This window comes from Rhinoraja longicauda, chromosome 12 (genome assembly GCF_053455715.1).
Source record: "Rhinoraja longicauda isolate Sanriku21f chromosome 12, sRhiLon1.1, whole genome shotgun sequence".
Classification (NCBI taxonomy): Eukaryota; Metazoa; Chordata; class Chondrichthyes; order Rajiformes; family Arhynchobatidae; genus Rhinoraja; species Rhinoraja longicauda.
The window spans coordinates 42,234,297-42,250,965 of record NC_135964.1 but is presented as its reverse complement, the minus strand read 5'-3'; the positions used below and the strand labels follow the sequence as shown (position 1 = coordinate 42,250,965).

Here is a 16,669-nt window from a genome sequence, read left to right as displayed (position 1 = left end):
TTATGCACCACACTGTAGTATATCTTACCTAATGTAACACCAAGTTTTTCAGGAAGGACTCTGGGAATATTTTCCAGCAGTCCACCTCCAGTAATGTGAGCGTAGGCTTTCACATGCCCCTGACGCAGAATAGGCAGCAAGGTCTTGGCATAAATTCTAGTTGGCGTGAGCAGCACATCTCCTACAAATAAAGTGAACGAAAAAAAAAAATTACAAATGGATATTCTATTGTTAAGTGCTATAAATGATTTAAAACCCAACTTTAAAACTGTTGACCAATAATTCAAAGGAAAAATGCTTCAGTCACAGTAGTATGGAAACAGGCCCTTCAGCCCAACTCATGTAGGCTGACCAAGATGCCCCATCTAGGCTAGTCCCTCCCTCCACCACCACCACCCCCAAATGAAACCCATATCCCTCTAAATCATTCCTATCTGTGTGCAGATGATGTTATACATCTGAAATAAAACAGAAAAGTTGGAAATACTTTATCTTATTTCAAAAGGTCAATAACCAAAATCTACACTCTCCATAGATGCTACCCATCCTAATATTTCCATCACTTGTAGCTTTAGTTTGAGTGTTGAATTCCAGTTGATATCAATTTCTAATTGACTTCGAAAAGCTCAGGAAATTAGAAAAGGGCAGTTTTTCAATGTAAAATTAATTAGACATATCAGAAACTAAAGAATAAGCATATTTCACATGAAATCACCAAATTTGAAGTCAGAGAATTCAAAAGTATTTTAAATTTAAAAACACTAACATGCCTTATTCAACAGATGTACAAATGTTACCCTGCTGCTGACATTTCTGTTGTTCAACTGGAAGTCAGAGCAAAAATTGTTTAATATTCTGGCATTCTACCCCTAGAGTGCTTCTCAGAATATTTTCCATATTTTCTTACAACACTGAAAGAGGCCATTTGGCCCAGCAAGTCTGTGCCAGCTCTCAGACCACTCCAATCAGTCTGATGTAATGACAACCTTTTGGATGAAGGTTGCATTTAGTGGTGCCTTGCTTGCAGGCTGCCTTGATACACCAGTCTAAGGCGCCGTCATGAATATATTCAAATCAGAACAGCAATATTAGTTCACCCCTTCATCTAACAGGGCAAGGGGCTTAGATGAAGTTATATCCCAAGAACCAACTCTGATCTGCTGTCTCAATGAGTTTCCCCGATGTAAAAGGATTCATAAAAACTGAAGACATTGACACAGGGTAGACAATAGGTGCAGGAGTAGGCCATTCGGCCCTTCGAGCCAGCACCGCCATTCAATGCGATCATGGCTGATCATTTTCAATCAGTACCCCGTTCCTGCTTTCTCCCCATACCCCCTGACCCCGCTATCCTTAAAAGCTCTATCTAGCTCTCTCTTGAATGTATTCAGAGAATTGGCCTCCACTGCCCTCTGAGGCAGAGAATTCCACAAATTCACAACTCTCTGACTAAAAAAGTTTTTCCTCATCTCTGTTCTAAATGGCCTACCCCTTATTCTTAAACTGTGGCCCCTGGTTCTGGACTCCCCCAACATTGGGAACATGTTTCCTGCCTCTAACATGTCCAACCCCTTAATAATCTTATACGTTTCGATAAGATCCCCCCTCATCCTTCTAAATTCCAGTGTATACAAACCTAGTCGCTCCAGTCTTTCAACATATGACAGTCCCGCCATTCCGGGAATTAACCTAGTAAACCTACGCTGCACGCCCTCAATAGCAAGAATATCCTTCCTCAAATTTGGAGACCAAAACTGCACACAGTACTTCAGGTGCGGCCTCACTAGGGCCCTGTACAACTGCAGAAGGACCTCTTTGCTCCTATACGCAACTCCTCTTGTTATGAAGGCCAACATTCCATTGGCTTTCTTCACTGCCTGCTGTACCTGCATGCTTCCTTTCAGTGACTGATGCACTAAGACACCCAGATCACGTTGTACGTCCCCTTTTCCATTCAAATAATAATCTGCCTTCCTATTCTTACCACCAAAGTGGATAACCTCACACTTATCCACATTAAACTGCATCTGCCATGCATCCGCCCACTCATGGTAGCGCAGCGGTACAGTTGCTGCGTCACAGTGCCAGAGACCAGGGTTCGAACCTGACTAAGGGTGCCATTTGTAAGGAGTTTGTACGTTCTCCCCGTGGGTTTTCCCCATGTGCTTCGGTTTCCTCCCACACTCCAAAGATGTACCGGTTTGTAGGTTAATTGGCTTTGGTAAAGATTGTAAATTGTCCCTAGTGTGTAGGATAGTGCTAGTGTATGGGGATCGCTGGTCAACACAGACTCGGTGGGCCGAAGGGCCTGTTTCCCTGCTGTATTTTTAAACTGAACCAAACCAAATCTAACAGAAAGTCTTCACACCACCATATTTTCACATCAAATCTTACCTAGTGTCTGGGATCCATAGCTGGGCGGTGCTGGGGAGGAACAATGTGAAGACGACTTCTCCAGGATTGCTCGAACAAGGCTAAACCCATTACTGTGGAGACCAGATGAAGCAACGCCAATGAGAACATCACCAGCACAGATACGCTCCAACTTTGGAAGCATCTGTCCACGTTCTACTGCTCCCACTGCAAAGCCTGCCAGATCGTACTGCCCCGAGGAATACATTCCCGGCATCTCTGCGGTTTCTCCCCCTGCAGAACAGGCAGATATACGAGAATAAAACCCTGCTGCTAACAATGCAAACAGAACTGGTAGCGACACACAGGGGAGAAAAAGAAAACTTGCCAAAGACATTTTCCATTAAAATCAATAAAGCTTTTTATTGTATCTCTGTACACGTGGCAATAATAAATAATCTCCCTTAGTACTGTTCTGGAGTGCCAGACAAGTTTACATTCCCAAATTTTGAATGGTTTGTAAAACTACAATTATCTCAGTTTGGCATTAAATTTATTCAGTTCATAATTATCAATATATCTACTGGTGTCTAACGCTCCCCTGCCATTAGGCTATGTACTCACTCCAAGTTCACTAACGCAAAGCAGATCCAATACAAGCTTCATTCACTGGGCTTGTGTTGTCCGACATAGACAACAGTCCCAGAATTATGGCTGCCTTGACCGGTATTCATTTGACAGTACAGACACCCCAACAAGCAATTACGTAAACGCGCTTACGTAAACAGTTCTCAGTCCGTGGTGCAATCCAGGCAGTTTGCAATTTCCACACCGACGATCACTCAAGTTCACATCGGAAACAAGCCGGCAATGGTGCTTACCGAGAAGGCTATGTGCTGCAGAAAGTGCCCCAACGGCTAGATGGAACTCAAGCTGGCAATGCTTACTCAAAGAAGGGGATGGGGATGGCGATTCCGACTAACATAAAATCTGACTTATGCAAGGGTTCAGGGACTGACTATAGAGCCTTACCTACTAGTGCACATCCTGCCGTTTTACAGGCCTCTGCAATGCCAGCAATCACAGTCTGTGCCACGTTTACATCCAGTTTACCACAGGAGAAGTAATCGAGGAAGAAAAGTGGCTCCGCTCCTTGTGCCAGGATATCGTTCACGCACATCGCCACCAAGTCCTGGCCCAACGTGTCGTGTCTGTTGCACATCTGCGCAATCTGCTCGTAGAAAAAGTGGAGCGAGATAGAATGAGAATATAAACATGAACAACACTGTGACTGGGGCAAAGTAGAATTCTATTTCAGTTATAGTTAGAAAAGATGCAACTGACACCTTAAGTTTGGTTCCAACTCCATCAGTTCCAGAGACTAGGATTGGATCAGAGTATCCAGCTGCCTTTAAGTCAAAGCTGCCAGCAAATCCTCCAAGCTCAGCATTACAGCCTAGGAAGAAAGAAAGAAAAAAACTTCTCAGTATTGGAAATTTCAATTTCCACTTTGGCCCACTCCACATCAATGCCTAAACAGAGCATTAAAACGTGCCTTCATTACTTTGCCTTTTCATAAGTAGCTTAGTTACAAAAGCTGACTGGAATATGCATTGCATTGCTTCAACAGGATTTCTTCTAACTTCTTCCTTTATTTTTTTTGTACACAGATCCAAGTTAATACTTATTTGTGGAAATAAAAAGGCCAATCTGGGTGACACAGCGGTAGAGTTGCTGCCTTACAGCGCCAGATGCCCGGGTTCGATCCTGACTGCGGGTGCTGTCTGTATGAAGTTTTTACTTTCTCCCCGTGGGTTTTCTTCGGGTGCTCTAGTTTCCTCCCACACTCCAAAGATGTACAGGTTGGTAGGTAAATTTGGCTTCAGTAAAAGTTGTAAATTGTCCCAAATGTGTAGGTTAGTGCTAGCTTACAGGGATGCTGGTCGGCACAGACTCTTTTTTAAAATATGTGCATTAATAAACTTTAAAAAATTGGTTTGAAAAATTTAAACAAAAATATAAAATAGTTTTCTAGCGGTATATCAATTTATTTTGGAAAAAAAAGTCAATCGCAAACATCCGAACTTGGAGACAGGGCTTCAAGAGCTGCAAAGTAATTCTCTGCAAGGGTAGAGACGTTTGTGTTGGGAGATGCCTATACTTGCCAAGATGCCAAGAAGAACACCAGTCACTGAAAGTAAGCATGCAGGTACAGCAGGCAGTGAAGAAAGCTAATGGCATGTTGGCCTTCTTTGCAAGAGGATTTGAGTTTAGGAACAAGGAGGTCCTACTGCCATTTTACAGGGCCCTGGTAAGACCACACCTGGAGCATTATGTGCAGTTTTAGTCTCCTAATTTGAGGAAGGACATTCTTGCTATTGAGGGAGTGGAGCGTAGGTTCATGAGGTTAATTCACAGGATGGGGGGACTGACATATGAGGAAAGAATGGGTCAACTGGGCTTGTATTCCCTGGAATGTAGGATGAGAGGGGATCTTATAGAAGACATAACATTCTTAAGGGATTGGACAGGACAGATGCAGGAAAAATGTTCCCCATGTTGGGAGAGTCCATAACCAGAGGTCACAGCTTGAGAATAAGGGGTAGGCCATTTAGGACTGAGATGAGGAAAAAAAAATTCACCCAGAGAGTGGTGAATTTGTGGAATTCTCTGCCACAGAAGGCAGTGGAAGCCAATTAACTGGATGTTTTCAAGAGAGTTAGATTTAGCTCTTACATAGAAACATAGAAAATAGGTGCAGGAGTAGGCCATTCGGCCCTTCGAGCCTACACCGCCATTCAATATGATCATGGTTGATCATCCAGCTCAGTAGCCTGTACCTGCCTTCTCTCCATACCCCCTGATCCCTTTAGCAAAAAGGGCCACATCTAACTCCCTCTTAAATATAGCCAATGAACTGGCCTCAACTACCTTCTGTGGCAGAGAATTCCACAGACTCACCACTCTCTGTGTGAAGAAATGTTTTCTCATCTCGGTCCTAAAAGACTTCCCCCTTATCCTTAAGCTGTGACCCCTGGTTCTGGACTCCCCCAACATCGGGAACAATCTTCCCGCATCTAGCCTCTCCAACCCCTTAAGAATTTTGGGCTTTTTGGGGCTTTTTCCGTTTTGGGGCTAACGGAATCAAGGGATATGGGGAAAAAGCAGGAGTGGGGTTCTGATTTTGGATGATCGCCAGTCATATTGAATGGCGCTGCTGGCTTGAAGGCCCGAATGGCCTACTCTGCACCTATTTTCTATTACCTTCCCGCAGAAGATTTGTCACCCAGGGGTAGGCCATCAGTCATCCCAGGGGTCACATGAAATCTGCCCCTATATTCAACACCATGGAATTCATTATTTGATCTCCCCTATGAAACATGGGCACATGTTTACTCAAATAGCAAAGCGACTCTTATTCCTCATCAATATAAATTAGCATGATTCCCTCCAATCTCTCCTCAACAATATATATAGTCAAAAACTATTGTTTTCCACTGCTGGCCTGCAGTGTCACAGCCTTACAGCGGCAAAGAACCGGGTTCAATCCTGACCCCAGGTGCTGTCTGTGTGGAGTTTGCATGTTCTCTCTGGAACTGCGTGGGTTTCCTCCGGGTGCTCTGGTTTCCTCCCACATCTCAAAGATGTGCGGGTTTGTAGGTTAATTGGCCTCTGTAAATTACCCCTAGTCTGGAGGGATTGGATGCGAAAGTAGGATAACATAGAACTTGTGTGAATGGGTGGTCGATGGTCAGCATGGACTTGGTGGGCCAAAGAGCCTGTTTGCACGCTGCATCTCTAAACTAAACTCTGCCATTTTCAGAGCTTTATTAGCCTGACCTCAGAAAGTGACTTTATTTCATTCTGGTCCTGTTATTTTTCAAAGAAAAAACAATCAAATCATATAAACATACTGATTTCCCCCATTGATGCCATCCTTTTCTCAGCATTTGTACTTGAATGTAATCTTGAAATTGTTCCATACAGTGGTTTAAATTTAAAATATTATTCAAATACTGGGGCAGCACGGTGGCGCAGAGGTAGAGTTGCTGCCTTAAGGGCTTGCAGCGCCGTAGACCCGGGTTCGATCCCGACTATGGGTGCTGTCTGTAAGGAGTTTGTACGTTCCCCCTGTGACCTGCATGGGTTTTCTCCAAGATCTTTGGTTTCCTCCCACACTCCAAAGATGTACAGGTATGTAGGTAAATTGGCTTGGTAAATGTATAAATTGTCCTTAGTGTGTATAGGATAGTGTTAATGTGCGGGGATCACCGGTCGGCGCGGACCTGATGGGCTGTATCACTAAACTAAACAAAATACATTTGTCACTCACACAGAGGTTTATGGTGTGTAAGAAGGAACTGCAGATGCTGGTTTAAATAAAAGATAGACACAAAAAGCTGGAGTAACTCAGCGGGACAGACAGCACCTCTGGAGAGAAGGAATGGGTGATGTTTCGGGTCGAGACCTTTCTTCGGTCTCAACCCAAAACATCACCCATTCCTTCTCTCCAGAGAGGCTGCCTGTCCCACTGAGTTACTCCAGCTTTTTGTGTCTATCTCTAAAGTTTATGGTGATGTTCGATTCATGTCGAGACGCAAGCATACCTGGTCTTGAGGTCGCTGCTGCAAGTGGTTTAATTAAATGGACTAATGCATTTCCAGCCACAATATCAACTCCACTATCTTTGTACGTCAATCCTCTGTAAAGAGAAGTTGGTACATTTAATGGGCAAGTATAGCAGGTTATACAGAGAAGTATAAACCATTTCAAAATTCAACCTTTATTAACATGAAGTCACCCAAAATCAAACAACTTTTATACCAGAGATATCTGGAGCGTTTAATCCATAAAGTTCTATACTGCCACTTCACGTATCCCATCCACCAGAAAAGATTATAGGCAAGAAACAACAATTTTCTCCTGTTTGTTCAGGAATTCTGCAGTCAAATGTAGCAGCTTCACAATTGGTCTGACCAGATTCAGCTAACTCAAAAGGTTGGAGAAATTCTCAGGTTAGTTAAGTCAGTAGAGCTCAAAAGCACAAAACATGCCCAAATTATATATAATTTATAAAAGACCTACTGTTAAAAAAAAAATCACCTTTTGCATTAGTCTTTAGTTTTGCATTCCATCCATTTCCAAAAAACCTTAGAAACACAGAAAAGTAGGTGCAGGAGTAGGCCATTTGGCCCTTCGAGCCAGCACCGCCATTCAATATGATCATGGCTGATCATCTAAAATCAGTACCCCGTTCCTGCTTTTTCCCCTTATCCCTCGATTCCTTTAGCCCTGAGCTAAATTTAACTCTCTAACAATCTAACCTTGCATTGACATACATTTCTAAGCACCACAGCGAGTTGTGTTGAATTGAAAAGAATGTTTGCGTAATTAACAGAGCAAACTTCTCTTTAATCCAACATGAAGCAGATATTCTACAGAGAAAGTATTTATTTATATTTAGTCACAAACCTGGATTGTTTTATGAAAGTAATGGCTCGATGTGCAATATCCTTTCTGTAAACAGCATCCTGGAACTGAATAGTTTCTACCCCTTTATTGGCTTCTTCTACTGCCCCGATCAGGTCCTTTTTGATCGCAGTTACAGCAAGAACTCGACCACCACTGGTGACAACTTTCCCATCCTTTTGTGCAGTACCTGCATGGAACACTTGCAGGCCCAGATCCTTTGCAAGTGATAAACCTTAAAAATAAATAAATACAGTCTTAGGTCAAAGTAGAACATTGCTGTCCATTACACAAACTGAAAGAGTTTTAGAACTGAAAGGGTCAAGGGTGTATGTACAGAGGAATGACTTGGTCAAGAAATATGTGGAAACAAAATAAAATGTTGTGATTAGCTGAAATTGCGATGTTGTGCATGACAAAAGAAACAGATCCAAGGTGTTGTGACTAAAAAGATAAGATGCCCGATTGTTAAGTAAAACCACACAGAAAGACAAGTCTGATCGAGACAAGACAAGAAAAGGTGCCAGAAAAGATAAGAACTGGTAGAGGAATGTGCGTGATTAACTACTCGTGAATACTCAGGTATAAATGTACTGTCTGTGCACAATTCAGTTGAGTGGGACCACAAGGGACAGCGAGTACGTAGCCATACTTGGGGTTGCTCTCCCACCCCCGCATGCGTGATTAAAAAGGTATTGTTTCATTCTTAAGGTGACTAATTGGGTTTGTTGTCTGAAAGCGCAGATCAATCTTTAACAAAACTATATATGTGCCACTCTCTTCGTATTCCCTTTGTGTCAAGGCCAAGACTCCTCCTTCTCCAGGAAACTAAACTTCTCCCTACCATCAGTCTTGCCTTTCCCTACTTGCAAGTATTTTTTTAAATCTTCCTTCCACTTGCAGCCATAGAGCTACAAAGCATGGAAACAGTACCTCCTGCCCAACTTATCTATGCCAACCAAGTTGTCTAACCAAGTCAGTCCCATTTGCCTGCGCCTGGTCAATATCCATCCAAACCTTGCCTATCCATGTACGTGTCCACGTATCTTTTAAGTGTCTAAATAGTACTCACCTCTCGTCCAATATACACATCACCCTCCAGATGAAAAAGTTGCCCCTCAGATCTTTTTAACCTTTCCCCTCTCACAAACCTACGCCCACTAGTTTTAGACTCCCCTACCCTGGGGCAAGATTGGGATTATTCACCTTATCTACACTCCTTATGATTTTCTATACGTATAAAAAATCATCTCTTAACCCCTTACATCCAAGGGAAAAAAGACCTAGCCTATGCAGTCTCCTCTTATAACTGAAATTTTCCAGTCCCAGTAACATCCTTATTTCTTTTGCACACCTTCCAGCTTAGAGATATTATCCTATTCCTGGGTGATCAGAACTGTACACCAAATGTGGCCTTATTAACATCTTGTTTAGCTGTAGCATGATGTCCCCACTGCTGTATTCAATACCCTGGCCAATGAAAGCAAGCATTCCAAATACCTTCTTCACCAGTCTATCTACCTGCAACCCAACTTAAGGAATTATGTACCTGTTACAAAAGGTATCTCTGTCCTACAACAATCCCCAGGTCCCTACCATTTACTTTGCATGTCCTGCCGTGGTTCGCCTTACCAAAATGCAAAACCTTATATTTATCCAAATTGAAGTCCATCTGTCATTAAATAGTACATAGCACACTTCAAATCAAACCATAGGGTAGAAGTCAAGAATAGTTCATTCTGCTCTTCTTCATCCAGGAAAAAAAAGTGGTAAGAGACGGTATTTCGTGCCTGTCTTCAGTAAGAGGTGATAACCAAGATCAGCAGATTATACTTAGTGATCAAGCCCGATTGATTCATAGCTTGTGTGACACAATTCATCATGCTTTCTCTACAGCATGATAATCAGATTGCTGTTGCAGAAAGGCATATAGTTAATGACCTTTAAGAGAAAGGGGTTGACAGTCCCTCCATTTTCCACCATTATCTCTCCCTTGGATTGCTCATTTATCCAGTAAATAGCTGAGTCATTAGGACTGATCTTCCAATAAAGATGATATGAGCAAAATCCAAAAGGTTATCTATGGAGCTTTACAGACACCAGTCCTTAAAGACTAATTGAAATGACAACTGAAACTCAAAGAACTTTTTTGCTTCACCAGAAGTCCATCTTATTTTATGTTCCAATTTTTTTCTTTTCATCCTTACATTAAATGAAAATGACTCATTAATTGAAAATATAATGTAGATAAAGCAGGCTAATTTAGAGATAAACAGAAAGCTTTTTGATACGTGAACCTTTTATAATGACTTCAAATATATATTTGACACACAAGTAAAAAGCTTTGTAACATAACCAGTCTTTATTGTCCCATATTGTACACAGATTCATTCCCTCCAGTTCATTCCCCAAACAAAGAGCTACGATATCATGGTTCAAAAGAGGAGAGGGGAGAGGGTGCAACATTTTTTTTACTGGTCATAACGTGGACCTTTTGGTGATTTTACCTGTGATCTCATGGCCCTTTGAGTAGCTGCCTGGATATCCACCACTGGCCATAACCACGGTCACGGCTGTACTGGTTCCCAACCAAGAAGGCATGGCTTTAGAGAGCTTGCCATCTAAAGTCGCTTGTATCAATTCATATAAATCACTGTTTAATAAAGGAAGAATGACCTAAAACACAAAGATCAAATAGGACATTTTCAGACAAGAACAATCATTCTATATTGAAACAACATTCCACATCCGTCAAAGAATGATCTTCACAAAGAGACAAGATAATAGCAACATTACCTGACATTCTGGATCACCAAAGCGACAATTGAATTCCAGCACTTTAGGCCCTTCTTGTGTCAACATCAACCCTGCATACAGTATCCCTGTAAACAAAGGTGGAGAAGAAGTGGTTTGCTTTAGAAGATCTTTTAGTTAAATTTAATTGTCATTCCAGCAGGCCTGATCACCTCAGAACATCACTGAAATAATTATGAAGTGCCAATAATGCTTGGAGGAAGCTTTAGATGGAGTCGTGCTTGTTACCATTTGCAGTTAAAACATTTTGGAATATAAAAGGCCAAGTAAACTGCAACCACATTAACTATATAGATTGATTCTCCATAGTCATGAGCCAGCTTTGTTGCAAAATTGTAAGAGCTTTACCACAATAACATCTGTAAGGGAAACCGGTCCAAACTAACTTTGAACGTTAGTCCAAAAGAAGCAAAGGGTGTAAATTAGGATTGTCGTAACAAGGGTCTGAAGAAGGGACCCGACCAGAAATGTCACCTGTCCATATTTTCCAGGGATGTTACCTGACCTGCGGAGTTATACCAGCACTTCTGTTTTAAAATCATGACAAGAGTTCAGTGCCACATACCAAATGCAAAAGAAGTCATTTGGTTCTGGTTCACACAGTTCAATGTTATTGACAATGACAACTGAAACTGAAAAAGAATTTTGGCTTCACCAGAGGTTCAGCTTATTTTATGTTCCAATTTATTCCTTTCATTCATACATTAAATGAAAATGACTCATTAATTGAAAATATAATGTTAATAAAGCAGGCTAATTTAGAGATAAACAGAAAGATTTTTGAAATGTGAATCTATTGCATTGGGTTCTGTTTGTTGCCTGAACAGGGGCAGAAGTTCCATTGGTTGCAGCTATGGGTGTAATGGCCGATTTTCCTTGCTCTAGCTCATGAAAAAGCCAGTACCTGAAGCACCATGTAATGCTAGATCAGCTAAATCAGCACAAATGCACGATAATATTCAGATCCTTTTAGTTCATTCATAGAAATGGGAAGTGGCTTTACTTGCTGTGAACTTCAATGCACACCAGTGAACAAAATAAAGTAACGCTCACCAGTGTAAGGAATTCCTTCTCGTCTCATGCCATCAATTGTTTTCTGAAGAATATTTTCCCTGATGTTCTGAAGAGTATTTTTGGGAACCTAAAAAGCCACACCAAATAAAGAACATTCTTTAAAATTTAAAAATATAAGAAGGAATAAGAAGACAGTCAGCTACCAATTAATAATCCAGGTGTAAGCTCTCAAAGCCCACAGCTAGAAATTCAAGATACCCCTTTGAACCCAATAAATAAGTGTATAGTCAATAGTGTGCAGGAATAAACCAGTTTATGTCATAACATTCAGAAACTGATCATCTCAATTCCTCCCTACACTAGATAATCAAATAACTAGCCAGTATCACCGCATCCTCATGGAAGACAGGTGAACGAACGGTGCAGAAGGATTCACAGAAGGATCTAGCAGAAGGATTCATTTTGGGGAAAGTTATTTCAACTTAAAACACAACTGTGGTTGGCAACATCTTTCTTTCATTGATAACATATGAAGTAAATAAATTAAGTATATCACTTATGGCGGGGAAAAAGTGTGCAAAAATCAGTTGAGGGAAATCAAGTGAATGATGTCGATTCAAGGGTTGGATTTTAATAGACATGCACTTACTGGAGGGAATTTCTGGAGAGAATGACAGTAAATATTTTGCACAAGTAACTAAGGACCAATTTATGTGTTAGGTGCAAAGGAAAATAAACTAAAGCCTACAAACTGATGTCTGTTATAAAAAAAGTGCACAAATGATTTTGTAGTTGGCACCAAAGACCATTTTGGTTGTAAGTCTACCATTTGGGAATTTAGGAACACCCAGGGCCCATAAGATTGGACTCAACCGATTGCTAATTGAATATTTTCCAATATGGCAAGTGCAGAACTGGGGCAGATTCTATGGGATTATAGTGAGCAAGAAGGGTTGGCCTCTGATTAGAGCCTGGAGATTGAGATGGGAGGTCAACTGCGATCCATTTCAGAAGCAAGCAATCATCAGAGGCAAGGCACACAAAAACAGAGCATCATATCTAACTTAAGATCCAAGGAAAGAATACATTAGAACAGAAACCAATGTAATTGACCTAAACCAGGCAGTAATCACTAATGAGCAGAAGGATTTCTGATGACATTCAAAGTAGGTGATGGTGATAAACAGTTGGAAGGTCATCACTATAGAGGAAAGGTTGAGGGAAAAAATCCTTAGTTCTCCCCATGATCTCGACTGGCAGGGCAGGGAAGTACACCATCTTAAATACACAAGCCTGCTGTTAGAAATGTCATAATTCAGCACTCCCTGTTTAATGTACTTTGCAGTCATTGTTTACCTATGATCAAAGCGCCAGATTAAGATTGCAAGCCACGATAGATCAATGTTAATGTACACTGGACATTTTAAACTGGGATTCATTGTCCAAATCATTTAAATTAACCTTCTCCAAGGAGAAGTTTTCTATGAAAACTGGTAATGCATTTCACAGAACACTCTTTCAGAAGAACAATCAAATAGTCAAAACTATTGTAAAGTACTAAAGCACAATTAACAAAAACTATGGTAAAATTACCTGAGGAACTGGACAATAAGCTCCCATTCCACCAGTGTTAGGCCCCTGGTCTCCATTCAATAAGCGCTTGTGATCTTGACTTGGTGGCATGCAGGCGATTGTAACACCATCACTAAAACACAGGCACTGCAAAACATCATCAGAATTGCATTTAAAGTACTGGAGAACAAGATTCCAACTATCTGGAAAAACAAGCTGCTACACAAAATCCTAGTCAACTGACAGTGTTGTCAAAGAAAGCAGTCATTAGTAATGCAAAGAGAAATTTTAAAAGAAAAATTACTGTTGCTTTAATCTATTTTTCAACTTTGTGGAGCAGAGGGAGCAAGGGTTAATCATGAAAATGTTTTTTATCTATTTTCAAACATATCTGTTGCATTCAAAAACTGAACATTTGATGAACTCAATGAATCAAGCAGCATCTGCGGAGGCATAAAATACAAGTCAATGCTTTGGGTCAAAGCTCTGTACGAGGACTGACAGGCAACAGGAAAGAATGCCAGTATATGGCAGTACATAGTGGAGTGTGCTAGAGGCTGGTGTGTGATAAATGGAACAGGATGGGGAAGATTGAACAATATGAGAAGAAAACTTGGTGGCCAGGTGAGTGCATGTAGGAGGAGAGCACATGGAGCATAGGTTACCCAAAGGTTCACTATTCTTACCATTGGGGTTCTAGGTTATACAAGCAGAATAAGAGATGTTCTTCCAATTTGTGTTTGCTTTCTCTGCAGCAATAGGGAAGGCCAGGGATAGACAGGTTGGTGAGAGGGTGAGAAGGAGAGTAAAGGGCCATGCAACTGAAAGCTCGGGGTGACCACAGGTGTTCCGCAAAACAGTGTCCTAGTCTAGACTTGATTTCACCAAAGTAGAGGCCATACAACGATCAGCCAAAACATTATGACCACCTGCCTAATATGCTGTTGATCATCCGTGTGCAGCCCCATATGCAGCAGGGTGTGATGCAGTGTATTGTGACACATTCCGCCCGTGAAAACCATTAAAATTTTCTGTGACTTGTGCCACCTTCTGTCGGTTCGGACCAGACGGGATAGAAACATAGAAAATAGGTGCAGGAGTAGGCCATTCGGCCCTTCGAGCCTGCACCGCCATTCAATATGATCATGGCTGATCATTCAGCTCAGTAGCCTGTACCTGCCTTCTCTCCATACCCCCTGATCCCTTTAGCAAAAAGGGCCACATCTAACTCCCTCTTAAATATAGCCAATGAACTGGCCTCAACTACCTTCTGTGGCAGAGAATTCCACAGACTCACCACTCTCTGTGTGAAGAAATGTTTTCTCATCTCGGTCCTAAAAGACTTCCCCCTTATCCTTAAGCTGTGACCCCTGGTTCTGGACTCCCCCAACATCGGGAACAATCTTCCCGCATCTAGCCTCTCCAACCCCTTAAGAATTTTATATGTTTCTATAAGATCCCCCCTCAGTCTTCTAAATTCCAGCGAGTACAAGCCCAGTCTATCTAGTCTTTCCTCATATGTAAGTCCCGCCATCCCAGGGATCAATCTGGTGAACCTTCTCTGTACTCCCGCTAAGGCAAGAACGTCTTTCCTCAGGTTAAGAGACCAAAACTGCACACAATACTCCAGGTGCGGTCTCACCAAGGCCCTGTACAACTGCAGCAGAACCTCCCTGCTCCTAAACTCAAATCCTCTTGCTATGAATGCCAACATACCATTCGCTTTCTTCACTGCCTGCTGCACCTGCATGCTTGCTTTCAATGACTGGTGCACCATGACACCCAGGTCTCGTTGCATCTCCCCTTCTCCCAATCGGTCACCATTCAGGTAATACTCTGCTTTCCTGTTCTTGTCGCCAAAGTGGATAACCTCACATTTATCCACATTATATTGCATCTGCCATGCATTTGCCCACTCGCCTAATCTATCCAAGTCACTCTGCAGCCTCCTAGCATCCTCCTCGCAGCTAACACTGCCACCCAGCTTCGTGTCATCCGCAAACTTAGAGATGTTGCATTCAATTCCCTCGTCCAAATCATTAATATACACTGTAAATAACTGGGGTCCCAGCACTGAGCCTTGCGGTACCCCACTAGTCACTGCCTGCCATTCCGAAAAGGACCCGTTTATTCCTACTCTTTGCTTCCTGTCCGCCAACCAATTTTCTATCCACCTCAACACTGAACCCTCAATACCGTGTGCTTTAAGTTTGTACACCAATCTCCTATGTGGGACCTTGTCGAAGGCCTTCTGAAAGTCCAGATATAACACATCGACTGGTTCTCCCTTATCCACTCTACTAGTTACATCCTCGAAAAATTCTATAAGATTCGTCAGACATGATTTGCCTTTGGTAAATCCATGCTGACTTTGTCCGATGATTTCACCACTTTCCAAATGTAATGCTATCACATCTTTAATAACTGACTCTAGCATTTTCCCCACTACCGATGTTAGGCTAACTGGTCTATAATTCCCTGTTTTCTCTCTCCCTCCCTTTTTAAAAAGTGGGATTACATTAGCAACCCTCCAGTCCTCAGGAACTACTCCAGAATCTAAAGAGTGAAGACAGAACCAAAGTATTTGTTCAATTGGTCTGCCATCTCCTTGTTCCCTATGATCAATTCACCTGTTTCCGACTGCAAGGGACCTACATTTGCCTTAACTAATCTTTTCTCTTGACATATCTATAAAAGCTTTTGCAGTCTGTTTTTATGTTCCTTGCCAGTTTTCCCTCATAATCTATTTTCCCTTTCCTAATTAAGCCCTTTGTCCTCCTCTGCTGGACTCTGAATTTCTCCCAGTCCTCTGGTATGCTACTTTTTCTGGCTAATCTGTATGCTTCATCTTTTGTTTTAATACTATCCTTGATTTCCCTTGTTAGCCACGGATGCACTACCTTTCCTGGTTTGTTCTTTTGCCAAACTGGGATGAACACTTGTTGTAGTTCATCCATGCGACCTTTAAATGCCTTCCATTGTATGTCCACCGTCAACCCTTTCAGCATCAATCGCCAGTCTATCTTGGACAATTCACACCTCATACCCTCAAAGTTACCTTTCTTTAGGTTCAGAACACTTGTTTCTGTATCGACTTTGTCACTCTCCATCCTAATGAAGAACTCTACCATATTATGATCACTCTTGCCCAAGGGGCCTCGCACAACAAGACTGCTAACTAACCCTTCCTCATTACTCAATACCCAGTCTAGAATGGCCTGTTCTCTCGTTGGTTCCTCGACATGTTGGTTTAGAAAACCATCTCTCAAACATTCCAAGAAATCCTCTTCCTCAGCACCCCTGCCAGTTTGGTTCACCCAATCTATATGTAGATTGAAGTCACCCATTATAACTGCTGCGCCTTTAGTGCATGCATTTCTAATTTCCTGCTTGATGCCATCCCCAACCTCCCTACTGCTGTTAGGTGGCCTGTACACAACTCCCACTA

At 41.9% G+C, this 16,669-nt stretch overlaps 1 protein-coding gene across 2 annotated transcripts in view; it reads right to left on the bottom strand.

The window, feature by feature from the left end:
- Positions 1-16,669, bottom strand: part of gart (phosphoribosylglycinamide formyltransferase) — a 39,579-nt gene that overhangs the window by 9,170 nt on the left and 13,740 nt on the right. For both annotated transcript variants that reach the window (XR_013547936.1, XM_078409631.1), the window contains exons 7-16: positions 13,243-13,368; positions 11,689-11,776; positions 10,618-10,703; positions 10,329-10,497; positions 7,825-8,056; positions 6,960-7,054; positions 3,699-3,808; positions 3,385-3,583; positions 2,395-2,646; positions 29-181 (exon numbers count right to left, since the gene is read on the bottom strand). Coding sequence is in view for 1 of the 2 variants with exons in the window: in XM_078409631.1 (XP_078265757.1) it covers positions 29-181; positions 2,395-2,646; positions 3,385-3,583; positions 3,699-3,808; positions 6,960-7,054; positions 7,825-8,056; positions 10,329-10,497; positions 10,618-10,703; positions 11,689-11,776; positions 13,243-13,368 (1,510 nt within the window). In the remaining variant the exon portion in view is untranslated. The remainder of the gene's footprint in view (positions 1-28; positions 182-2,394; positions 2,647-3,384; positions 3,584-3,698; positions 3,809-6,959; positions 7,055-7,824; positions 8,057-10,328; positions 10,498-10,617; positions 10,704-11,688; positions 11,777-13,242; positions 13,369-16,669) is intronic.